Source organism: Nyctibius grandis, chromosome 11 (genome assembly GCF_013368605.1).
Source record: "Nyctibius grandis isolate bNycGra1 chromosome 11, bNycGra1.pri, whole genome shotgun sequence".
Taxonomy (NCBI): domain Eukaryota; kingdom Metazoa; phylum Chordata; class Aves; order Nyctibiiformes; family Nyctibiidae; genus Nyctibius; species Nyctibius grandis.
In genome coordinates this window covers 25620156-25646703 of record NC_090668.1, presented here as the reverse complement: position 1 = coordinate 25646703, position 26548 = coordinate 25620156, and the positions used below count along the sequence as shown (strand labels likewise).

The 26548-nt window shown below is 41.0% G+C and overlaps 2 protein-coding genes across 3 annotated transcripts in view; one reads left to right on the top strand and one right to left on the bottom strand.

Moving 5' to 3' along the window:
- IQCH (IQ motif containing H) overlaps positions 1-4267 on the bottom strand; it is a 65843-nt gene extending 61576 nt beyond the window's left edge. The window contains exons 1-4 of the mRNA XM_068410569.1: positions 4223-4267; positions 3472-3588; positions 3012-3109; positions 2552-2669 (exon numbers count right to left, since the gene is read on the bottom strand). Of these exons, the coding sequence (XP_068266670.1) occupies positions 2552-2669; positions 3012-3109; positions 3472-3588; positions 4223-4267 (378 nt within the window). The remainder of the gene's footprint in view (positions 1-2551; positions 2670-3011; positions 3110-3471; positions 3589-4222) is intronic.
- A 186-nt stretch (positions 4268-4453) lies between these two features.
- On the top strand, positions 4454-25508 carry AAGAB (alpha and gamma adaptin binding protein). 2 transcript variants are annotated; one of them, XM_068410462.1, is made up of 10 exons: positions 4454-4544; positions 12578-12768; positions 13711-13807; positions 14594-14683; positions 17013-17096; positions 21389-21471; positions 21930-22023; positions 23010-23114; positions 23590-23639; positions 24147-25508. In XM_068410462.1, exons 1-10 carry the CDS (start codon positions 4472-4474, stop codon positions 24222-24224), a joined length of 945 nt encoding a protein of 314 aa, XP_068266563.1. In that variant the 5' UTR covers positions 4454-4471; the 3' UTR covers positions 24225-25508. The 2 variants fall into 2 exon arrangements, with proteins under 2 accessions (XP_068266563.1, XP_068266564.1); XM_068410463.1 differs by lacking the exon at positions 4454-4544 and adding an exon at positions 10278-10358.
- Positions 25509-26548: the final 1040 nt, after the last annotated feature.

Genomic DNA, 26548 nt, shown 5'->3' with positions numbered 1-26548 from the left:
GAACACATGGACATGTTCAGTAAGTTAAATGGTTCAAATCTTGTTCTACTTCAATACAAAAGTCATTTCAGAGTGGAGGGCATTTTTATCATGCAGTAAACCCAACAAATCTCATTCACTAGGTAATTCTGTTTGGCAGATGCATGGTTTCTAATAGAGTCCAATTCCTTTGTGAATGGACTACATCATATTAATCTTTGAAACAATCTGTATTACCAGTAACTAAACCACTTTTCATGTCTATTTACGCTATTTGCGTATTCTAAAGCCCCCTAGAAACATCTTTTTGTCTACGTCTTTAACTCTATTAATGATAAAAGAATACTAACTTCTACTACGTATTCCAAATGTCACAGAGAGTATCAACTTTTAGGAAAAAAAAAAAAAAACAACCAAAAATAAACCAAACGAAACCAAAAACCAAATCTGCACAAGCATCAGTTCAGGCATTTTCAAGTAAGCATTTAAAAAAAAAAAGTAATAATAATTTAGCTTATAGACCTACCAGTTAAGGATAACAATGTCTTTTCAGCCACTGCTATACAGAGGCTTTATAATTACTGCATAAGGAAGACACCTCTTTATGGTTTCTCAAGCTTTATTAGAAGAAGAAATCTAATTACAACACATAGTTGGGGGGAGGAGGGGAAAGGAGGGGACAGTGCTTCACAATTCCCCCTATGAGCTAGATCTGCAGAGTCTTCTCTGGCTGCTGCTATGACTCAGAACTACTGCATGTGTGAGTAAACAATAATTTTAAGCCTATTCTGACACCTGTGGGCAAGCTATTTCCCATATGACAAGTATTCTAGCAATGCATATGTGAAAATTGCACCTGTGCTTATTTGACTCCAACCTTGTCTCATCCTAACTACTACAACTAATTCTCCATTTCTGCTCTTGCACGGTGTACTATGGACTGCAAAGTACAAAAATATTACTGCGTGAATTATTAATTTCTCTCAGAACCACCACAAATTGAAACATTGATTTCTTCCAGCCTACGTACCCAAGAATACTGTCTGCGAACAGAAGACTATTCAGTTGTCTGATATTTCCTTTGAGTGGAAAGGAATTTTGAAAAACACCAAACTCTGCTTAAAAAAACCCAAAACTGTTTATAGCTACAAGTAGGGCAAAGACAGGAAATAAGGAATTGTAGGTGATAATTTCCCAGCTGGATTTCACAACTATTTAATAATAAAAGCTTTTTATGTTGGCATGCTGGGCATGTAGAACAGCTGGCAAAACAGCACTGTTTGCCATTTGCTTTATAATGGGAAATTAGGGCTAGCTTGTATGTCACTGGATATGCATTTCTAAGCAGATGCCACAAATATCAGGAATGAAAAGACAAAGAGAAAGTCAAGGCAGGACAGAGCACGTGCTCCACTGTAAATTAAGCTCATTGGTGTACATTAAGAGTTGAAAGACAATACATAATACAGAGTTTACAGAGTAGATGAACTCTGGTAATTTTTTTTCTCACAATATAAGTGTATTCATGTAGGACAGGGTTGGAATATGGTCTGGAAAAAAAATCAGAGATCTCATTGCACCCTATCCATCACTTCAAGAGTAAGTAATATTTTAATACTACTTTATACTGGGATTTCTTTTACAAAGATAATCAGCAATGTAAGTGTTAGGCTGCTCATTCTGGTTATACCATTTCAAGTAGTTTCAATCCCTGGCTTCTAGTAACAGTCTTAGAACTACAAGAGCCTCTTCTTAAGGTTCTCTCTCACTCAAAGCTCCCTTGAATTTAACAGTAATATCCCAAAATTGTGACAATGGGTATTTTTCAATTCAACTAATTACCTTCATTGGTTTTTAAAATCTCTTTGAGGAAATCACCTTGAACTCACCAAAATTCACTGCTTAGAATAAAAAAGCAAAAATACTGCAGATGCAAACATTTTAAGAAGGCTTTAAATGATCTTACAAGATTTTCATTCATAAAAAACAGTGAAAAATCAGATTTCAAGGAGAAAACCTATATTTGTCACAGAGGTGACTACCCTATACACAAACAGAAGTCTTTCCCACAATTTGCCATATCTTTTATGCAAAAACAAAAAAAGAGAACCACTTTTGGTCGCAAACACCACAAACATTTATATCTGTGGTCACGCTATTCCAGTATATACAGTTCCATTTATTTCAGTCATGTTCCTTGCAGAATCACAGTTAAGTACATGGCATTTGCAGGACTGGGACCTTAAAGCAGAACACCTGGTTGCAGGACTCTAACAATATACTTGGGTGGGGAATAAAGAATGGAAGGCTTGTGAATGCACCCAGGATGATACTTGAAGTCCTTCCTAACTTAGATTTTATCCTGACTCTGAGGCTGGGAGCAGGCTCCTATCTCTCAGCCCCCTCATTCTACTAAGAATTTTTTAATACTTTCAGTCATAGGTGGTATAGTATAAAAAAGTGAATCCATGTGGAGTCAGAACATAACATTATGGGATCAGCTGGTAACCTACAAGACACCAGCCTCATTGAATGTGGTCTCTGGCAGAATTAGTAGGATGTTATTTCAGACCTGTGAGCTTTGAGAACTGCGTAGTGCTGATTTGCTGCATGCCTGGACAGTCACGGGCTCAACTGGTACTCGTGGTAAAACAAGCTGCTTCTGAGAAGCACCACCAAAATGAAGGCCCCTGATTTAGAAAGAAACAAACAGTGAGGTTTTAAAAAATTACTCTGATTTTACCTATTAAACCCACACTGCTTCCATCTGGTTGAATCCAAAAGACTGTATTTTTATTTAAATTTGTATTTAGTAAAAAAAACCCACAAGTTAGCAGAAGGCTGCTGTAGCTACTTAGAACTACAATTAATTCTGTATTGTTTTTTAACTTAAAATAAAACCAAACCAGCAAATGACCAAAATATCCTCATCTGGGCCAATACCCCCATTTGCTTTACAAGATTCTGATACCACAGTTTTTCTGTTTTGCTGCTTGCATTTGTCTCTGCAATAAAACAGCTGTTTCACTTACCATTTAGGGGGCTCTTTTGAATGTACTTCTTTATCATCAGCAGAAGAAATAGTTACCACTTGCCTGTTTACAGCATCTAAATAATTTTCAGCATGTTTCTGTTAGAGAGAAAAAACAATGTTTAGACTATTACAAAAGTATGAAGGATATCAGATTTATTTCACTCAGTTAATTTAGCAATCCCAATCTTCACTTGACTGAAAAGTTGAGAGGTGTTGTGCTTCTGTTGGTCTAAATCTGATTTTGGCTAAAGGCATGAGGCACAAGATCAGTTAATTCTGATGACCCAAAAAAAAGGTAGCCATCATTCTGAACTGTAATGTCTGACGAATCCAATCATTTGCTAATCAGAAAGGGATCTTGCAGGACAACAAATACATGGCTCCACGTACTCTAAGTGAATTACTGACAGAGATCTCAAAAACTGAATCATCTTCTGGATCTGCTCTATTTTACTTACTCTCAGCCCAAGTTCAGGTCTTTCGATTGCTGTTTCGAGGTCGCTGATCTCCACAGCTTCGACATTTCCTTTCAAGTTGGTATTGTTCACTTTAAGCTTGTGAAGGTCTTCTTGAACCTAAAAAGCAAGTTATGACAAAAATCGTACCCATAACCAAAATCCATGGGATTATGTAGCAGGATTTAATCCAAATTAAATGCTTCCTAAATACAGGAAAAAAAATACATGACATCCCAGACTTCTGTACTTTCATAAATAAGAGAATGCAAAGCCAATGACTTTAAAGTCATTGATTGTAGAAAACCTGGAGAAAACTTAATTTTAAAACAAATCTCACAAAACAATGGCAATAAACTTCAGGACTGAGGTCCTTTGCCAAGGAATGATCTCTCTTGGCACATATGGCTTAACTCTACAGAAATCTCCAAAGAGGGACTGAAAGGTAGAGGCAGCCTGTGTCAGCCCATGTCAAAAATGTATATTTACACCGCGTTCACCAAAAAAGTTTAAGGTCTCATTACGCCAAGAGCCACAACACTGACAAAGCCCAAGCCCTGATCCAGAATTCACCGGCCGCTCCCTCACGCAGGGGCTGAGCCCTCCCCTCCCGCCCCCTCAGCAGCAGGCCGCGCCGCCCGCGCCTCAGCCGCGGTGTGAGGCAGCCTCCCCGGGGCACGAGGGGTCCCGCGGGGGCTCATCCCCACGGCTGCCGGGGAAGGACGGCGCCGGCTCGGGCGCTGCCCGGACCCACCTGCCCCAGGCCGGCTCCCGCCTCCTGCCCCACGAAGGCGGCCATGGCGGCTGCCGCCCTCAGCCCTAGCAACGGGACGCGCTGGCCGGACCGCACCATCCTCCTCACCGCGGGGGGGAGGGCACGTCAAGCGGGGGCCGAGCCCGCTCCTCCCCTGTGCCTGCAAGGGCTCGCCCGCTCGCCGCCTCCCCCCCCACCCCGCAGCCGGGTGGTAGCGGCGGGGCCGGAAGGGGCGCGGCGGCGGGTGCCATGGCGGCGGCGGGGCCCTTCGCGCTGGTGACCAGCTGCGCCGCCGGCTTCGCGGCCGAGGAGCTCGTCAAACGTGAGTCGCCGTCGCCGCGGCGCGCTGCGGGGCCCGGACGGGCGCAGCCGCGGGGCCCCGGCCTGCCCGCAGCTGCAGGCCTCGGCCTGCTCGCTCCTAGCCCCCCGCCCGGGCCCTCAGGGTGGCTGCCCTCCCCTCACGCACCGTCCCCACAGCGGCCACCTGCCCCCGGGCCTGGGGTGTTTAACCCCCTGCCCTTGAGGAGGGCGTCAGGAGCCTCCCTGTTCCTTTAAGGAAATAAGCTATTTAAGAGAGACGGTGCGGAGCCGCGGATTGTGCGTTTTGTACCCTCTGACACCGAGGAGCAGGCGGTATCACCACCAAAACCGACAGGGAAACAAGGAAGCCCCACATCCCCAAATGCTCTGTTACCTGCTGGCCACTTGCCATGTCTTAGGCGTGAATAAACTGTCAGAAGTTATACCTGGACTAAATAATTTGCGGCTTGCCTTGAGACTGAATAAAAATAGTTTCTTCAACAACAAATGGAGATTCATGAGACCACAAGGTTTGCTGCTGGTCATACATACAGCTCAAAAATAACCTCGTTTCACCAGGACATGCCAGTGGCCCAGATGGCCCCTAGAACAAGAGGGGGACACCAGAGCAACCGATGTGGCTCAGGAGGGTAGGCAAAGGGAAGACAAAAGCAGCCTAAATACAGCCCCTTTGGTTTCATCTTTCCATTTATGAAGCAAACAGACTATCTTGGACCTTAAGGATGGTAGAGTTTCTAAAATGCCTGATGGGTCTGAACTCTTGCTTCACTTAGGCTTGCACTCATGCATTAGACCATTTGTTATCTCAATGCAGAAGCACCAAAAAGGGAAAGCTAAAAAAAAAAAAATCCTCCTTTCTGCAGTTGTCAGAATTGTAGATTACACTTTCCATATCAAATACATAGGATTCATTCTGTAGCAAGTGGTTTTCTTGGAACCCAGTTCCCCTTTTTATGGCTTGAAAAAGGGAACACGAGACTAAGACCTAATAGTAGAAAACTTTGGTGGAATTTTTACTAAGTTTAAAATCAAGGGGATTCCAGGAAGAAGCCGTTTAGATCTTAGTGGTTTTGCTGCTACAGCTTGTTAGTACAGCCTTGCTTTTTAGGGAACTGTCATGAACAGTTTGATGTGCGTACTAAGATGTATAACTTATCAGCAGCCCCAAGCCCTTTTCTGGATTTGTTTTTGGCTGTTTCTGAGTGAGATCTTACCTAGGAGCCTGAGAAAGCCCAGGGCTGCCCCCAGGGACTGGCTTCCTCCATCTCATTAAACCACACTTGGAAACAAGAATGACAGTACAAGGTCTGCAGTCAAAGGCTGCTCTGTCAAAGCAGCTGGGTTGATATTGAATTATTTAAGGATTCCATACCAAAGAATAATAAGTTTCTGTAAAATCTTATTCTTGGTTGCTTGTTTGTGTGGAAGGTATAAGCAAATTGGAACAAATTGTTCAAGGTTCCTATAGCTTTCCTTTGATTATTTATCATAGTGAAATTAAACAAGTAAAAAAGGAAGGTGAGAAAAAGGCTTCACTAAAATGCTATTTAATCTGAGAAAGTCTTAAAACTTAACTTCAGGGTTTTTTTAAATAGTACTCACTTTGAAACATCTAGGCTTCCACTGTTTTCCAGTACCAAAACTGGAGTCTTTGTGTCCTCTGATTGTGTTGCTTCACAAAATACATTAAAATCTTCCTGAAAGAAACATGATCATTTACTAAAATAAATACCATGAGAATTTTAAGTTCCTTCTTTGTATAAGAAGGGAAATGACCATAGATCCAGGAGCATAAGCAGAAGGAACGTTGTAAAACATTGAAGGATATACCGATAAGGACAGGGCAGCTGTGGCTGGCTACAGTAGGCTGGGCTGAAGGGGTTTGGTGGATTGAAACAAAATGCTGGTGCAATTCTCAAAACTTGTGCTTTTACAGCGTGAAAGTGTCGCACCAGGTTAAAGGCATCATTTGATGATGATTTAGCTCAGTGCTGAGAACAAGACTGTTACATTGGCACCTCTGAGGCAGCGCAGTGTTTGAGATACAATCCGTAGGGTTAAATATGCTATTAAATACTGTGGTGGTTGGTAGGATCCATATAGCAGTTGGGTTTTGAGCCTGTAACAGAAACATGAAAGCAAACCCTTACCCTTGTTGTCTCTGCTTTTGCTGCTGTGTTGCTGGATTTCCCTGGTCCCTGCTCTTTGGAGGCAAACCTGGTTTGTAAGTAGAAAGAAACAGGTTAATGTTCACTGCTAGGAGGTGTATGAGAACCCATTTTTCCTGCTGCCCACCAGAACTTTCCAGGCTAATTACAAGGCTTTTTATCCTGTTAAGTAGGAAATGGCTTGAGGATAAGGAGAGTATTATGGTACATTTGCTAGATTTTTATCCTTTCAGGTTTCTGTGGGATACCCTGAATGCTTTATTTCACTAGATACTGTGGCAAAACAAAGCTATTTAAAATGCACAGAATAGAACTGGCTCTTCTCTTAGACATATTTATCACAAAACAGCAGATAAGATTGGTTTAGTTTTTAAAAATGCTGGCCAACGGATAAATACTGTCTGATGTGATTTTTTTTTCTTTTTTGACTGTTTATCACTCCCCTCCTCCCCCCACAGCAAAATATCTATGGTGAATGCATATTTCTGAGTTCTCCATGTGTAATTTGCAGGAGTATTTTTCATGATGTATTCCACCAGGTGGCTCTCAAGGCCCAGAATGGAAGAACTCCTTGGTGCACCTACCAACTAAGAGGACTTGGGATCACGTAGGGCATTGTAGAAAACTGAATTGTATTCTTATAGCATGTATTCAATCTGAAAAACACTAGGAAGAGTGATCAATACCTTAATCCCTTTGGAAAAAAAAAATCTGCAAAGAGAAGTTGTAATGATTCTGAAAAAAAATTACTATTAAACACACAATATAGTAGAAGTGCTTAAATTATCAGTTGGGTATTACAGAACGTGGAACACTGCTGCAAGCAGCAAGAGATCTATGTCTGTTTTTTTGATTATTATTCAGCTCTTTTCAGAAAAGTTATTTCTGGTCTCTGGTTCTCCTTTTAAAAAGTATTTGCTTCCTTGCACTTACAGAGCACTTACTAAGCCTCTGTGTTACAAGAAGGGAATGGATGTTAGGTTTTACAATTTTGCCATGTCCTGTTCTTTGTCTTCTGAACCATTGTTTAGTTTATCTTGTCTATATGCAAGCTCATGAAAAAGTCAACAAGTTTAAATCAGTATAAGAGCAAATATTTATGTAAATAGCTGAAGTTAATTTCCAAAAGTATCGGTCAGAATTTTGTCCAATTTATTAAAAATTATAGATACTTGTGAGTAAAGAAAGGGCACAACTAATTAATTTGCTGAAAAACGTAAGCTAGTGACTGACTGACTGGAAGTAAAAAAACCTTTTCCTCTGGACAGATTCCCCAGAAGTTTGGAGGTTCTTTGAGCTACATGATACCAGTCACTACCAGTTACTGGATTGAGCCATAAACTGATCTTGTGTGTCAGTTGCTGGTTTGGTTTTAAATGGTTTTCTGAGAGAAAACTGGCAAGTGAGTAATGACCTGGGATAAACTGGAGGAAGATAATTGTCCAACAAAGGTGGTGATCTCTGCGTAGGTTGGCATTAGTATGGGGGCTTTGGAGGCTCCAAAGTGCTTTTATACAGAAGTGTGGGACACTGAAATACATCACGTCTTAATTAGTATTCGGCATTTATTGGTAAGATTGTAGGAGTTCTTTCAGTAAAAAAAAAAGTCCAGCGTTTGTAGTTGCAGTATTTCTTACAGGACCTTGAACTCTAAATCATGTTTTTGAATGACACTGAGCAACGTTCTCTCGTGGCATGAACTTTTCCCTGCGTGTTTTTAGTACTCTCTAATGGTGATGCATCTGGAGTCCCTTTGCATTCCCGTCACCCAAACAAGCCCCTTCCGCTCCATGAAAAGGCCAGCTAATTAAGTCAGCCCAGTAGGCCTGCCTGCTGTTGTGGTCAAAGGGTGACTCAGTTGGTTTTCCAGGCTCTTTGGATGGCAAACCACTGACACTTTCAATGGCTGGGGAGTTTAAAATTAAAAATGAGTAACTCACTAGAGAAGTTTGACAAGCCACCTCTTTTTACCATATTAATTTTCTAGACATTTATTCTGTATCCAAATAAAACTTAATGGAGTTTATTCTGATGAATATTCTCTAAATTAGATATGAAACTATTCTGGATGAATTTACTTTTTTCATTAAAATACAGGCTGTCTTGGAAAGAAAATCCTGGAATCCAGAGGTGGCAAATGTAATCCTTGAAACTAGTTCCAACTTGGAATATAGCCTTGACAGCTCAGTTTGAGTTGCAGTGTATATTTCTTGTGTAGTCTCTGCTTGTTTACTCTAAAGGCCAAAACCTAATTGGTCTAAGTGACTTTTGTGGAAGAGAACTGTTCACAAGATACCCAAACTGCATTTAATTTCCTACCATGAGTAATTAGGCTGTTCTGCAGTAATTTGTTACAACCCTACATGCAGGCTGAGACAGAGCAAGTCTGAATCCTTTCAGAAAGTCCCTGCAGTCCTTTGAGTTTAGTGGGCAACATCCATTTTTACTGGGAGAGAAATTTCACAGGGGATTGGCAAAACCTCTTTGGATCAATGATGGATAATCAGAAGCACAATGGGATGAAAGACTGCTTAAAATACAGGAACAAGTAGCATGTAGTAGGAAATGGGACATGTCCTCATTCTTCTGGCAGTACTTTGAGGCCTAAATTTGTCCATGAACTCTTTAGCAAGGAAAAAAAAAACCTTAGAAAGCAAATGTGAATTCTTTCATATCAGCTTTTGAAAATTATTTATAAAAAGTTCTTTCCTTTTGTATTCTTGTGATGGTGTCTAACTTCACTGAGTGGCTTTTGAGCTGACCACCTTTCCTCACCCTGTGTTCCTCCCTCTGGCTTTGAGTCTTCTTGCTGATTTTTCTGTGTTTCAATAATTTCTATGGTCTCCTTTATTCTTAGCTTGTGGCATTGACTTGCAATTCTGTTAGCTTAGAACTGGTTTTTATTTAATTATTTTTAACTGTCAAAACAGTAGCGAAGGGAAATTTCTAGCATATTTTATGCAGCATTCAAAACCTCCAAACAAAACATCTGGTTTCCAGGGAAGAAAATTAAGCTTGTGCCTGCATTTGAAAAGCTAGGCAACAGATAATTCTGGAAAGAGAAGGCATCCCTGTCTTTTGGACATGCACAGTGACATTGCCTAACTTGTTTCCTCTCCCATTTGCTAGAATTTTGTCACAGTATATCCACGCTGAGTGAAAGCTACCTCCGTTGGCCCTACTATCTATTTAAAAGAAACTACTAGTCTAGTAGCAGTTGGCACATATTAAAGAGAGTCCTGCATACCAAAGATACCAAACTAAATTATACCAGTGTAGTACTTAACGTCTAGTCATTCTTAAAACTGTTTTATAGCAGAAAAAAAATAGCTTGTCATCTGCCAAAATGCCTTTATTATGATAGAATATGTACATTAAAGTATAGATTTTGTAAAGTGACATGCTGTCATTTGATGATCTGTTTAACAAATTACTTTTTTTTTTAAAAAAAGAGTAGACTTGATGTATTTGTGTAGCCTGAATTGAAAAACTTTGGTTTAAAACTAACTGAAAAGCTATCCTCATGTTTCCCTGGCAGAAGGGACTGCAGTATGGCCATGAAGTGTTGCAGAGCAAGCAGAGATCCACGCATACGAGTTTTTACGAGATAAGTGTGGGGAAACAGCTTGTGTGTGCCACTGGAACTGGTGTGTGCTGCTTAAGAGGGATTAAAAAAGCTCTGCAAGAATTAAAATCTTTCCAGATTACTGATTTGGGTTAGCTGTATTGGTAGTCTCTTCCATATTTATGTGAACTCTAAGAATACAAAGTTCAGAATCAAGGCTTGTTTGGTATTGACTCAGTATCATCATCCCCCAGCCCCAAGGTGACCTGGACAGTCTTATCACAGAGTAGCCTCTGGCTGAAGACCAAGTACTCTGAAAGCTATTGTCATGCAAATTAAAAAGTCAAACTTTCTTAACCTGGGAAAACCATGTAGATGTGGCTTGCCTTTTTTTTTTTTAATGAAACCCAGACAAGAGATTCCCTCCTAGGTTTCTGTTTCCAAGGTCAAATTTTGCCCTCAGTTTTCCTGTGTCCTCCTCACTGCTGCAAATAATCCTTCTGGTTTAGTGCTCTCCTCTGTGCTGCCTTGTGCACCGTGCTCATTCACCAGTTAGATTTCTCAGACTTTACACTTGCAAAAATCATCGAACCTTTCTATGGCAACGTTGGCAATGAGTTTGTCCTGCCTTTTTATTGATAAGATACAGAAAACTTCAAATTAATGTCCAGACTATTTGGGGAACAGCCTGTTCTAACATGTCCAGGAAACATCACACTACCTTTAAAATATGACCCTTAAGATCTTTGAGAACCCATATACTTTATTTCATTTTTTTTTAACTCTTCACAGAATCAATGAGGTTGGAAGAGCCCTCTGGGATCATCGAGTCCAACCATTGCCCTGACACCACCATGGCAACTAGACCAGGGCACTAAGTGCCATGTCCAGGCTTTTCTTAAACCCCTCCAGAGATGGGGACTCCACCACCTCCCTGGGCAGCCCCTTCCAATGGCTAATGACCCTTGCTGAGAAGAAATGCTTCCTCATGTCCAACCTGAACCTCCCCTGGTGAAGCTTGAGGCTGTGTCCTCTTGTCCTAGCGCTAGTTGCCCAGGAGAAGAGGCCAACTCCCACTCCACTACAACCTCCCTTCAGGTAGTTGTAGACAGCACTAAGGTCACCTCTGAGCCTCCTCTTCTCCAGGCTAAACACCCCCAGCTCCCTCAGCCGTTCCTCGTAGGTCAGACCCTCCAGACCCTTCACCAGCTTGGTCACCCTCCTCTGGACTCACTCCAACACCCCAACATCTTTCTTGAAGTGCGGGGCCCACAACTGGACACAGGATTCAAGGTGCGGCCTCACCAGTGCCCAGTACAGAGGGACGATCCCTTCCCCAGACCAGCTGGCTGCACTATTCCTAATAGAGGCCAGGATGCCATTGGCCTTCTTGGCCACCTGGGCACACTGCTGGCTCATGTTCAGCCGGCTGTCGATCAGCGCCCCCAGGGCTCTTTCTAACCACTCTTCCCCCAGCCTGTAGCGCTGCAGGGGGTTGTTGTGGCCCAAGTGTAAGACCCAGCACTTGTTCTTGTTGAACCTCATGCCGTTGGTCTTGGCCCAAGGAAATTCTAGATGACTCAGTCAAGTTAATATGTAATTGACCTGTGTTTTAAAGCATCCATAGGTTTGTCCAGCTTGGACCAAGATGCTCTGCCCTTCCCAGCGAGGTGTAGATGGGATGCTCTGCCACTAACTATTAATTCAAGTCCACCAGGTGGCTGTCATGCTATGGCAGTGCGCGCTGCGACGGTGTCTACCACCACACGAAGGGCAGCGCTTCACATCCCATTAGCAAAACACTGCCTTGGATTTTAATTGTTGAACTCCTACATGGAACTTAATGGGAATTACAACTGAATTGTAGTAACTTGGTTTATTTTCTCATTAGTTACCTTCAGGTTTTAGTCACAGTCAAACAGTTCTTTACATCTGAATGAACATGGGAGGTTTGTTTCTGCTGAAATAAACTCTAGGTATTCTCTCCATGCATCGTGTTTACAGGTTGCAAGTTTGAGGCTAACACTTTAAAAAGCATTTCCATGAAAAAAGGCTTGTTTTCTGGAGAGCTTCTGTACCATATTTTATTTTGAAAGCTAGATAAACTCTTTTGAAAGCTAAATAATAAACTCTAGGACAGAGTAACAAATTCAGTTTGAATTTTTAAAGGTCTTAAATATATACTGTTTTATTACAGTAAGCAAAGATGGCTCTGTATTGGCATTGTACCAAGCTTTTCTAGACAAATTATTTTCTTGATGCTGATTTTATCGTCTCTCTCATTAATTTTCGTTTATACAGGTATCACAGGAAAAGATGACCTTACTGTGGGTGCAACTACAAGTGGAAGAGTGAATTTTTACCCCTGGACAATAGATAATAAATATTATTCTGCAGATATTCACCTCTGTGTGGTACCAAACACATATCTTGTTACTGGGGATATTGCTGAATCTGTGCAAGCATTCGTTGTGTACTTCGACAGCACAATAGTAAGACTCCTCTGCTTCATTATATTACTTTATCTGTATGATATAGTTGCCTTATCAGAGTGATAACCACAAATTACACTCTTCATCTTGTGCCATCCATTCCTTTTAGGCTGTTCTATTAATTGTCAGTAGTTCAAGGTTAAATTATGCCTGCTGTCAATGGAAGCAGTCTCCTTCCCTTTTACTATCACACTCCAGCTGGAAGAGAGGTTTTCCACTAAGTTAGGCAAATCTCCTCCAGCCCACCACCTCCAACTTTACTCCTAGCTGATGCTGGCTCCAAAAGGCTGCTTTAGGGTAGCCAAGAGTGAGGGAGCTAAATGCAAGATTTAGTGCTATCATTTTACCAGAGATTGTTTCTGCTAAGCTGGCAGCAGTGAAAACAGTGCTTTAGCAAAAGCCAGAAGGATTCAGGGACAAAAAAGAATTCTAAATAAGGAACTGTTTTTTACCACAGATAGGAAAGGATGCATACCACACATTCTGCACAGATACCTTTACCCAGACATCTCAGAGCTGTCTCAGAGTAAACTGGAGCAATGGGTGTAGTTCACCAGCCCCAGTAACATGCACTTTAGTGTGGAAGATGGAGTAGCAGCACATTAAACCCGAGATATGCTTAAAATGAAATACTCCTGATTAGCCTTAAGTAAAAACCTTTCCTAATCTACACGAGGATTGCATAATTAATCATAAACATGAAAGGGAGGTCCGAGGCAGTAGGATTAACTCATCTGTAAGGTCAGTCAAGAATCAGAAGGAAGTTGTGTATAAATCAGCTTCTCCGATTAGAACACAAGTGTCTTAAACATACTTGATATGCAGCCTAGCACATTTCCTTAATTAATTTTATTCTAATACTATTGATTATTTAAAACTAGTTTAAGAACTAAAGCATTTGAGGACATATTCCAAAGAACTTTTTTTTTTTCCCCCCTTTAGGAGTCTGGACTTGATAGTGTCTCTGAATGGCTTCCCCTGACAGAAGAGTGGTTACCAGAAGTCATGATCCTGGTTTGTAACAGAGTATCTGAAAATGGTATGAAACCCAAAGAAGGTCCAACCTGACTTAGGGTTATTAACCTTGATTTAACTAGAAAATAAATTATTACGCAACACAATTGTTTCTCAAAATATCTGTGTGAGACTAGGCTTGAGCAAGGTTACTCTCGTGACCAGGAACAGAAATCTTAAGCTAGTTGTTGTTAAAACTGTATCAGAATTTTACAAGCTCGCTTAAAATGGGCTCTGTGTATCCCATTCCTAGTATGAGTATACCAGGATGCACTGCAAGGTGCCTAACAAGGCATTTATATTACTGGACATACATGATCCTCACTTGTGAAGAATGAGGATGACTGTTGGTTGCTTAACTACAATGGAAAGTACATTCATCTTTTTTGACTATTTGGCCATCAAGTACATGTTTGCATTGGTCCTAGATTAGTGTATGCAATACAGCAGCAAGCTGTAAGGTGCAGATACGCCCCTGTAACTTAATTCATGTTCAAACCTAGAGTTAATGGAAGTCTTCATTCACTGTGGTATTTCACTTACATTTCCCTGAGTACCCACTGCAAAGCCACATGAATTTATGGTGTTTGAAAAAAACCCAACAATTCAAAAGAGGAGTTTGTTTAACTGAAGTTTTTGGAATCAAATTCAAGGTAAATGGAGGACCCACACCAGCTACTATCTACTTTTTCCCCATACATTCCAAAATAAGCAAACAACTTTGAGGGAATAAAATGTACCTAAAGATTCAACTGCTGATATTAGCCCCAAACGTGTATGTTTAGTATGCATTTTTGTTTCCCAACTTTAGGCGTTAACAGACAGAAAGCTCAAGAATGGTGCATCAAGCATGGCTTTGAACTGGTAGAACTTAGCCCTGAGGAGCTGCCTGATGAAGATGGTAGGACTGCTACTTCTGTTTTAATTTTTTGAATGAAAAAGCACACCAAAATATCTTCTAAACAATTGCAAGGGGCATAACTTTATTTATGTGCTCCATGATTACAGCATGGAATGCTCCCAGTTGGTGAGGCTTAGTCTCAGCTATAAAAGGTCAGGAGGAGGAGGAGGTTATTTCCTCCAAGAAATTCCATTTGTCTCCTCCCAAATACAGCTGCTGTTTATGTAGCACCTACATAAAAATAATATCTGCTCCTTTTTCTGGCACTAGTCCTAGGACTGTATTGATAGATTGGAAGCATTTATATTCCACTTTGGAAATAAATCTAAAAACCAAGAACCAGAGATGCACAAGGGCAGGAAAATCCTTTGTGTTTTTAAAAACTACTTTAAAAACTATAAAAACTATTGTACACACCAAGAGAAGATAGACATTATTCAAATGGTGACATGACAGGCTGAAAAGGGGAGATTGTTAAAAACATTTTAGAATAGCATGCACTTTTACACAGGAAATAAGCCAGTTTCAAAATCACTGGCTGACCATTTGTTTATAACTTGAAAAAACCCATCAAGCAAAGTCAGAAGAGTGATGTGTGATGTTCCACTCTTGAAAAGTGACTGCGCACTTCCTGACAGCCTTATCAGCATCGCCCTTATCTCCTCATGTCAGTGAGACAAAAGTGTTTACATCTTACCTCTGTAGAGCCAAAATGAGACAACTGACTCCATTTCCAGGCTGGAGTGGAATTAGTCACTAACATTTGCTCTATTTCAGGTTCACCAAGTACATAGTTGTCACCAAAACTAGTTTATTCTAAAGGTCTTTAAGCCAGGACTCAAGTTTCACCCCCCCGTCCCCTTTAAAGGCTAGATTAAAATTGTGTCTTGAGTAGCTAAGAACCCCCCTCCTCCTCCCATCATGTCTTTAAGGATGCATTTCTCTGGCACTCTGTTAGTCAGGGAGGGAAGGATACACATATTTCTGATTTATAGAAACCAGAAGTGTTGGAAGTTGGTACCCCTTAGACTGAAGTTTTCTTATCCCTTAAAAAGATATACTAGTAACACTAAATCAAGTTATTTTTCTATTGAATAACTGTTGTAAAAAACAAGCTATTTACCATTTAAATAATATAAGTAATAGGAATAATAACTCAGGATGTTAATTTTTGGAGTATTAAGATACATGTTCTTTCCTGGATTTTTAATATGGTAGTTGATTCACTGCGACTCATGCATAGGAGGAAATGTGATCCAGTGAGTAACATATTTACCCCATAAACATGCTGTATGAGTTACAAAAGAGCCCACGGATGCAGTAAACATACTGGGCCAATATCTGTTTAAAAATTATGACATTTCTGGCAGCTCATCACAAATAAACTGGAGCTCTTGCTATGACCACACTGTGAATTAAGGACAGGAACTCCAAACTGAGACTCTTGATAACGACTCTGATACAACACGAAACAGCAGTGTCATAGAAGGCAAAATATTTGATCTAAGGGGTCACAGACAGCTTTAAATTCATTTTTAAAGGCAGTTTCAATTACTGCTCCTGTCCTTGAGTCATCCTAGAAGAGCTGGATTTTTAAGCAATCGCATTTTTGTATCCAAATCTTTTTTTTTCTTCCCCTATTGCTTTGTGAGACCTGCACAAACATGGGAAGCTGACTAAAGCGAGGAAATGGGAAAACTGACTTTATACAAAGTAGTGTCAGATTTATTCAGTAAATAAGTTGAAGTCCAAATAATGCTTTCCCTGGTCTTTCAAGTTAGTGTAATTCAGAGGATTACTGGAACATTTGGAGTTGGATGCTGTGGAGATAGCTTTACAATGATCATTTTCTTTTTTAACAAGCATTGCACCTTTTTTAAATGGTTGTCTGATGTTCTTTACTTTCTAAAGGAAGGAAAAGTAATTCTAGCATCTATTTTTATCCCATATGGGGTAAAAGATGCCTTGCTTTTAACAGCAACTTAAAAATTGTCTGTTACTATTAAATTGACTTATATGTTGTATTTAACCATGTAGGCCTCATGCTAAATATTTAACAAAACCCACTCAGAATTTAATCTCTCTACAAAAGGCTGAGAGCTCACAGTTCATAACACCTAGAAGCCTAGACCAAGAAGCAAGGCATTCATTTAGATTTCAATGGCCTTTCATGAAGCAAAGGCAAGAAATCTGTGTTTCCTAATGAAAGTAGTAATTTATATCGATTGTGATAGGATAGGGCAGGCATTCAGACACACACCTTCTTACTTTCAGGCACATGTTTTTTGTCTAATTGTTAGGAGTGCAATGTCTTTGTCTTTTGGTTTAGATGATTTTCCAGAGTCCACTGGAGTGAAACGAATTGTACAAGCCTTGAATGCCAACGTGTGGTCCAACGTAGTCATGAAGAGCGGTATGTAACACAGGTTCCTCTCATATGAGTTCTGGAGAATGCAAGGCCTGGAGGGCTTAGTATTTTTAGCAGAAGTTAAAGCTGAGTAGCTACAGTGCTACTGCCACTGCGTCAGTATACAGAGAACTAGAGCACTCTTCAACCTTCTACGTGGAATAGTAGGGTTTCAGGTATTGCTTTCATTGGCCCTTGATGCACAGAGAAACTCACAGGCAATGGGTGAGATTTATTCCTGTTTCAGCATCTGTTCCTGTTCCCTCCATACTTTAACTTGCTCTCTACCAATAACTTGAGTTAAATATTCCACTAACTCTTCACATTTCAATGAAAAATGAAAGCCTATTCCACCAAACTCTTAGCAGCAAATAGCTAGTAGTTATCAGCTTGGTCTAAAAACTGATGAATGGTTTAGTGTAGAAGTAGTAAGTGTTAAATTCCAAATTTGTTATAGCTTTTTGAAAAGAAATTTGAAGCAGGGATGAGAATAGCAAGTGTGGAGATGAGATCACTTGGCAAAGAAGTGATTTCAAATGTCTGTTGAAGGACATACTACTAAGTGCATTGCAGCATCTTCCCTACAGAAACCCCCATGTGAGGACATGGAAACCACAGAATTTTTTGAAAACAGTACAAAAGCCAGGCAAGCTCAGATAATTACGTGCAGATAATTGATTATCAGGTAGAGGTCAAATTTTAGAAAAAAAAACACTTTAGGATTAAACTCATTAGACAAGGGAATGCTGTGGCTAGCCCAGAGTTACTACAAGTGTAGATACTTCCATTTACTTGAAAACCTTTAATTACCTTTCTAATAACACAAGCTGTTGCAGGAAACATAGGAAGATTAAACTTTTGTGGAGTGCTTGCCCTTACATTTCTTGTTTCACAAAGTCTCATCCCACTAGCAACCTTCCAGTGTCTGCTCCCTGATGTACAGTTTTCCACTGTTGTGGCTTCTTCCTTCCTACATCTTTTAACTGTGTAATGATTGCAAGTGCTGAGAGGCTTCTGCTAGTTCCTGTAACTGCAAGATGGTTACTGGCACTCAGTAGAACTAGGATGAGAACTACTAAACCAATAATATTTTTTAGTTTTTTTGTAAGGTAGCATTTTGGGTATTTCTTATACCTCATCAGAATGAGGTTAAGGTTGGGTCTAACTTATGTAACGATTGCAGAGAAATAGGTAGCCATTTGAGATGGTGTAAAGTTACCTCCCTGGTGCTAAACCTGTTTTCTTAACAGCCTATTTCCTGCATTTGACAGATGCCACATTACAGAAGAACAGAACTGAGTCACATGTTCAGTTCTTCATGGGGGAAATTCCTATGCATCAGTAGTGTGTGCTGTAAAGGTCAGACTCCTTGAAAATCCCGATTTCCTATTGCCACAGTACAGAAACCACACAGCATTGATGCAGGTTACTACAAACCCCTCAGGAAGTGAGCTATATTTGGAAGCTGTTGCAGCCTGACTGTGCCTTCAAAGGGAAATTGTTGAGCTCATTTTACTTAAAATGAAACTCTTTACAACCTGTCACGTATCTTTTGTTTTCAACTTCCTCCTGATTCTGGAAATTGGCCGCCACGTAAATCAAATGTCAGCTTTCCTACCAAATTACCTGTAGCTGCTGGCCATTTAGAAACCACACAGTCATCTTCACATGAAGATTTCTCATGGAGTAGAAGATATTTGTGTAGTAGTAAAAGCTTATAGCATGTTAAGAGCAGCCATCCAAAAAGCCAGTGCTACAGCATTGCCTTACTTCAGCTGTTTCTATGAGAATTTAAGCTTACAGACAGAGCAGGAGTGACTTTTTTCAAGTACAAGCACTAAACCCATATTATTTTAAGGTGCTTTATCTTAAACCCAAACACACTTCTTCTTAAGTTGTGAAGTAGTTTTTTCACACACCTATTAAGAAAATTCTTAACCTTTTGATTTTTTTCTCTGTTAAATACATTCATTCTCACACTGATTCATAAAAATAGATATTAAATATAGCATAGTTGATTTATAAACATTTTACATCAAGTGATACCACATGCTTTGTGAGTAAGTAAAGCAGTATTGTCTCTACTAAAAGAAAAACAAGCAGGCTTACCTGAGAGTATCCAGAAGGCAATTCTCTTTTGTAGTTGGCATAAAGTTGTTGGTTCTCCAGGGCTTAGAACTCTCTTCAGTCTGAGAAGCTGGTGGGTTTCTTCCCCTTGTGCAGAAGGGCATGAGTAGTTCTTCAGCTACCATCTATCTCCCCCCCACAAAGGTAGTGTGCTGCTCTTGTCCTTAGCTGTCCCTTCAAGAGCAAAGCTAGCTGACCTAGGTAACGAGAGAAACAACTTACTGCCCTCTGAAAGAGGCTGCTTGCCTGCTTAAATCCCTCTTCAGTGGTCCCAGCTGAAGCTGGTTACATAGGGTGGGGCCAGCAATTAGCCTGTCTCTCTTCGCAAAGAATTAGCCTGATTTAGGGGAACTATTTAAACATAGTTATTGAAACAAATAATTAATTTTGACTTTTTAATTCCAATTTTGTATGGAAGTCGCAATCACCACGTGTCAGCTGGAGACAGACTATGGAGGAATAGTAGATAAAGACAGTGGAAAACATTTTGCTATGAAGGGAGCAAGTACGACTCTCCAAGCCATGAGCAGAGCACAGCCTACTAGAGCTCTGCAACTATCAATGAGTGACACCTGTGACACTACATAGACCTTATCGTAGTGCAGCCACCAACTATTACAATACGTTGAGTGAGATCATTTTTGGCTTTGATGCTGTCAGAACACTGCGTAAGGCATCACCCGCTTCCTGAATTGCACCCAGGAGTTGAAATAACTTTGACATCCAATAAAAAGGGTTTATAGGAAGGCTTTTTCAAGGGTGTGCCTGCAACCAAGTGTTATGTCTGCCACCTCCCTAACCACGGATCCAGAAACAAATAGCTGCTTTTCAGAGATCCCTGCTGTAGATTCCAGTTCTTTCTAACTAGGACAGCATTTTGTAATTAGGCTGGCTGGGGTTATGTGGTGGGGACGGAACCACTGTCCCTTTTCTGTGCAGAATGAACTCTAGTAGGTATGAAAGAGGTACATGATGAGGTCACTTCATCCAGCCCTCTGCCAAGGTGGGAATGTTCTCTCTCAAGTACATGCTGGACTGCAATGTCCCACTCTGGCTTCGGCTGACTCAGAAGTTGGCTGAATGTCCATCTTCACAGTTTCTCAAAAGACAGCTCTTTGCTCAACCTCCTGAAACTTGGGGAAGCTGCTTTGCTTTGGGTTGCAAGTCCCAATCTTTTATCACTCAATTGCCTGTTAATTTAGCTGGCGGACTTCAGGGGCTTTCCCATGTCCTCCAACTGAACAGTTTTAGGGCAATTCACTTGGCCAGACTGATTCACTGCTTCCCAGACCCTTGGCGAGTGATCTGTTAAAGCAGTAAAACTGGATAAAACAGCCAGTTGAAAGAAATACCTGCTGGGGGCTGGGGGGGCATGCGGGGAGGAGAGGACTGGGACAGGACACACCAGCCTGAGTGCACAGGGAATATTAAATAGGAAATGAGTCTTGTAATTCTCTAAAGGAGACATGTTTACATGTTTTCTAGAGAGCTGATGGTTTTAGTTACACGTTTAACTCTTCAAAACGAAATTTTGTATAAATGGCAAATAAATTTGGACAGTGCATAAAAGTGACATCATCTCAACATTTGACTCTAGAGCTTAGTCATTAGTGTAATATTAATTTAAACCACATTTTTTTAAAAAAAGTGATCTTAATCTTTCTTCTGGCACAAGTCATTGTTTCCTGGCTGTTTGTAGTACAATAACTTAACATTATTTCTTTTTCAGTTGACTAAAATGCTAAGATTTTCAGAAAAATCTCCTGAGTCCCTTGTGTAACTGCAAATATTTACTACTCAATACAAGACCAGCAGAAAACATGGCTTAGAAAAAAAAAAAAAAAACCCCACCTCATAATATATTATGCCAAACCAAATCCTAACAGAGCAGGGCCTGAAATAAGAAGAAACAAGAGCTCACATCTCGTGGCTTACACATCTATTCCCTGCTGGTAATATTTAGCAGGAAATGTTAACACAGTTTTAAAAAAGCTTAAAGAATATGAAAAAATTCTGCTTAAAATAAATTTTCAAGTGAACCGACACAGTTTAGAGGGTGTTGTGTGTGCGTGTGTGTCTTCCCTGAAATATTCTCTATCCTATCTGGTCAGTTACAACTATTTGTAACAGTATTGCATCTTCTGTCCAACTAACAGCTGTTTTGTTTTCAGACAGGACCCAGGGCTTTGGTCTGCTCGGTACATTAGCAGGTGCCAACTGTAGCATTGGGTCAGAAGAGAACCAAGACACAGAAGTAAACAGTAATTCCTATTTCTGCTTCTTTGCTCATACTGTTTCTTGTGTTGCTCTTTCCTGTTGTCACACTTGGTGTGGTGGCACTGGGGGCTTTTTTTTTTTTCCCCCTCCTTTCTCAAGAGATGCTTCACAGCCTGTTGGAATGTATTTTAAAGGAACAGCTCCATTCAAGATGATGTTTTTCATTAATATCCAAGAGCAGTATTTTGTGCAAAACAGAAACTGCCACTTGATAGTGTTATTTAAAAAACAACATATCATAGAAAACCTTCATGTAGTACCTATTTAGTGTTGCAAAAGTAGCTTTTCATAATACACATGACACAGGTTTTGCAGTAAGTAACAGTTTAAGACAAAGAGTAAGTTTTTGAAGTCAAAACAGGAAGCACCTGATTTGCTGATGATGCTTTTTAGGTGCGTTATCTGATACTCTAACATCTGTTTGTTTCCTGACAGTCCAATCCATCAGCAGCAGACAGAGAAGAATCCCACTTAGACAACAGAGAGGATGGAGCTGGCACAAACGACCTACAGATTGACAACGTTGTAGGTAAGCTCCTTCTCTGCTTGGCTGGGATGGTCCCAGAAAGCCACTGGCTTCTCAATGAACAGTATGGCATAAATGCACTTGCCAGAGCCAGTAGAGGCTGTTTAGACTTGAGGTGTTCTCCTTCTTGAAAAAATGGGCCCAAGTTTGGCTAGGACAGAGCCCCTGCAGTACTGCCAACTGGAGACATTCAGCTCTGACGTGAAATTTCCTGATGCATGTGTTGTGTATGTTGTGTCTATCTAGAAACATCTTTATAAGAGTAGAGCTTCAAGCTTTATGGTTGCAGAGAGAAATCATTGCAGTTTGACCCAGCAGGAGGTGAATGAAGCACACTCTGCTTGGGTCTGTCCTAAGAGGTTCAAGTGTTTTAAGCTACAGGTCACAGAATCACAGAATCAACCAGGTTGGAAGAGCCCTCTGGGCTCATCGAGTCCAACCATTGCCCTGACACCACCATGGCAACTAGACCATGGCACTAAGTGCCATGTCCAGCCTTTTCTTAAACCCCTCCAGAGATGGTGACTCCACCACCTCCCTGGGCAGCCCTTTCCAATGGCTAATGACCCTTGCTGAGGTCCTTGAATAATTGCAGCGTTCCAGGAGATGGGACTTTCTTACAAGTTGTACGTGGAGACCTTCTAAAGGTTGTGTGTTGTCAGTTGTGGTCTAAGCACAGTCTCATTACTCTTTAGTTTACTCTGTGGCTGTTCCTAGACAGATCATTTTATAATAAGCAAGAAACCTTAACTATTGGATGAACTCAAAAACGCTCTTGCAATGTAATGTATCAAAATCAGTTACCGCTGTAATGATGCCACGAGTTGTCTGTATGAACAATCAGTAAATTAAATGTTTCTTTCTTTCCTATGGGAGAGGGAATTTGCAAACAGGATTTGCAGATGTTAAAATACTGGTTTTATCAGAATGGCTTTCACAGCTGCTGACAAAATAATTTACCTTGAACAACCTATATGGGTTTATTGCAGATCCCGCGTTGGATATGGACATTCAGGAGTTAGCCAGCCTAACCACGAGAGATGGTGACCTGGAGAACTTTGAAAGGCTGTTTTCAAAGCTGAAAGAAATGAAAGGTAATGTACCAGGGAGAGAGGTACTGAGCTGGGTCACCTACACTGATCACTTGGCACGAAGGGCAGCGTGTGAGTTGGGAAGACTGTACAAATCCTTATTCTCCGGTCTGAGGTTCTTTATAAGTAACTGATCTTTTCATTAATTTGCCCTTCATTTTGACAGTGCTCTTGAAAGCAGTAGATATTGCACAGCTGACTGCTGTCACCCTGGTTTTGATGCTACAGTTTTCTATAAACACACCTATAACAACTTTTTTTTTGTAGCTCTACAATTGTGGGCCAATCTTGTAGTTTAAAGTTACAAATGTTGGAGATGAAATCCAGTGTGCTCACGAGCATTGGCTTTCCGGTGTTTGAGAATTAGAGTTACTAAATAAGATCCCATTTTTATGATCTTAAACTAGTTTCTTGGTAGTCCTCTAAAACCAGCTTCTCTCTCAGAAGTTGATAACCTGAGTCATGTTCTTTTTCACAGATAAAGCTGCAACGTTGCCTCATGAACAAAGAAAACTACACGCGGAAAAGGTGAGGTTTGGAAATTGGCATTGACGTTGTTAAAAATGGGGGTTTCCTTTCTAAGCCATGGTTACTCCTCTTGTAGAGTTCCTACGTTAAGAGTAGTAAGAACAAACCGCACAGTCCTAGAGACTGGCTCGTATCTCCCAAGAACTGAATAACAAACCTGGAATTTTGAAACACCAGAAAAATCTTTCCCCTTTCACAATTTCTGGCCCTGGGGTCACTGAGGGTGTAAGCCAGCTTCCACCTGAGTCAGTGGAAAAGCCTTGATCTGAAGGAAAATTTAATCATGCCTTAATTAGCACAAGTTGTGTATCATATGTGCCTCCCATGAATTCTAAATTATTGCCTCTGTGTTGAAATGTCTTAACTTCAGAGAGGATTAGCATTGCACCTAGAAACACGGCTGCTAATTAGCTCCTACTCAGTTTCTGGTTTTTGGATGGTAAATGCAAACTCTTCAGTCATTTGAGGGGAATTTTTCTCCCTTTCCCATCTTGTTTTCTCTGTTAGGTGGCCAAAGCGTTCTGGATGGCAATTGGAGGAGACAGAGATGAAATTGAAGGTCTCTCCTCGGACGAAGAAAACTGAGTTCTTCTGTAGCTGTCTGCGGCAGAGCAACCCTCAAGGCGTGATCATTTCCCACGAGGTTTATTGTGAAAAGCCCCATTTAGCTTTAGCTGCTTTCTTTGGTTACAGGATTCCCCGCGTCATTGTAGTAAGTAACACATTCCACAGCACCTAATGGTTAGAGTGGGTTTGTCTGACTGGTCGTTTACTCTCTCTGAGGATTTTGGAAGGCGATGCATGCAGTCAGAGCAAATAACAATTAGTTTACATTTTTCAAATTAACGTTTTCATTGTTTCCTATTTTGAGTTTAAATAAATTTACTACCAGTTATCTTTCTACATGTGGCTGGTAAGTGATGACTTAATTCTAACCAACATTTTAGGTGTAGGCCTGTTTGATGTTTTTATGTAGCTTTGTAGCTGACTTACTAGTTAAAACAAACAGGATTTATATCAGCCATGAAGAGAAAGTTGCTGAATTGTTCCCCGGTGTGGGCTGCTGTGCCAGGGCTGCAAGGGTGACCCTGCCGAGCGCCAACTCTATTAAAAGTGGCCCAAAGGCTTTGAATTCTGGTTGTGTGTGTAAGGATGTGGCCCTTCCCTGGAAGGTCAGTGTTGTGCCACACTCCCTGGGTTTCCATTAGAAACTAAGTCTGGGATTAAACGCACGACACATTTTTGCTGCTGTTCCAGGGTGAAGTTCCCTGCCCAAACCTCCTGCGGTGCTTGGCCGCCAAGGGCCAGCAGGATGCACAGACCTTCTGCTGGTGAATTCTGTCCTAAATCCCTAAAGAGAAAAGCTGTGATTTCAAACACCCCACATGCTCATGTGGTGCATTTATTACAGACTTACACTCCTGGATGTTCATTAGAAGGCACCAGAGTACACACGTCTCAAATTGCTGCTTCGTGGTATCGAGGGTTAGAGAAAATTCCTTTGTCCTTAGATTTAGTACATTGTCACCTGTCAGACTCGCTGGGGAGTATAAATGTGCAAGGCAGTAGGAAAACAAGGCAGGCGTAGGGTGGTGAGGGAGAGAAAAGGAAAGGTCAATGCCGTCCTATCACCTTTTCTACTCCAGTCACCTCTCAGACAGCGTCAACGGATCGAGGCACCAGCAGACGCCCTGCTGAAGAGTCAGGACTGGTCTGGCATAGCCCATGGCACGGCTTGTGTGTTCCCCAGGAGCGTTCCTTTATCAATCTGAAAATACTCCGCGTTAAGCAATCATCTCGTTTAGAAATTTTGAAATTAACTTTTCCAATGTCTGTTTTTTTCATGTCAATAAATTTCATGAGTCTCGAGACAGTGGCTGTCCATAAATTATTTGACGGCTTTAAATCTTGAAAGCACTTTCACAGTGGTTCTGGACATTCATCGCCTCTTCTTGTAAGATTAAGCAAAGCTGAAATAACAGGCTGCTTGGGATGCTGTAAATCATTTCCTGGGTGAAAACTGCAGCGTTTTCAACTCTTCAGGAGTAGAACTGAAGCTGTGTTAGTAGTTTGAGAAGCATTTCCCATGCAAAGGCGAAGCAGTAGCTCCACCATAGCAAAACACCTGTTTTTAAGAAGAAATGTTCCTTTTACAGGGGTATGTTGCAGGACTTACACCTACCAGGGCCACACTGAAATACAGACCAGCTGCTGGGCCTTGCCATCTCCTCCCAGCCTCTCCTCCTTTTTCCCCAGCACCGAGAGCTGTAATAAAGCCCTGAAGGTCTTTCCTTCCAAGTAGGGAACAGTTTTCCATGTTCCATGGTAGCTGAAGACTTTTTTATTCCTTTCTAAATATTTGTTGTGCAATAGCGATAAATGGCAAAAGTGCAGAGTAAATTAATTGAAGGCAGTGAAAAATGTGCTTGAATACTTTAGAAACCAAGTCTTTATACATATGATACCTTCATACGTGTGATATACGTGTGACAGTTTATTTAAATTTAATAAAATTACACAAATTAAAATCAAGTTCTTTGCTGCCTTTTTTACAAGGTAGCAGCAGCTAAATTCCCAGAAATGATGCCTTGTCCCAGGAATCAGAATTACCCGTTGGGGAACGCACTTCTCCAAATAGGAGGAGGAGATTTGTGTTACAGGAAACACATCCTGGAAAGAGTCACAGCTCTTGGCGTAGACAGCGAGGAGAACAAGCCTCTGACAGCGCAGGGCAAGGACTGACAGGAGCAGCGAGCGTGGTGTGATCAGAAGTGGCTCAGTGGCAGGTAGGCCTGGTAGCCACCATCCCCCAGGGAAGGCATCCGTGTTGCTTCTGCCTAAGATTGGCAGAACATTGGCACAGATCAGAGTTTGGTGCAAATCTCACTGACGTCTGAAGAGCTCTTTCA

Bases quoted from the DNA above. Each gene is read 5' to 3' on its own strand.
- AAGAB (XM_068410462.1), top strand. From the start codon at position 4,472: ATGGCGGCGGCGGGGCCCTTCGCGCTGGTGACCAGCTGCGCCGCCGGC. The intron at 12,769-13,710 runs GTAAGACTCCTC...TCCCCCCTTTAG, and splicing joins TGTACTTCGACAGCACAATA to GAGTCTGGACTTGATAGTGT. The intron at 23,115-23,589 runs GTAATGTACCAG...TCTTTTTCACAG, and splicing joins AAAGCTGAAAGAAATGAAAG to ATAAAGCTGCAACGTTGCCT.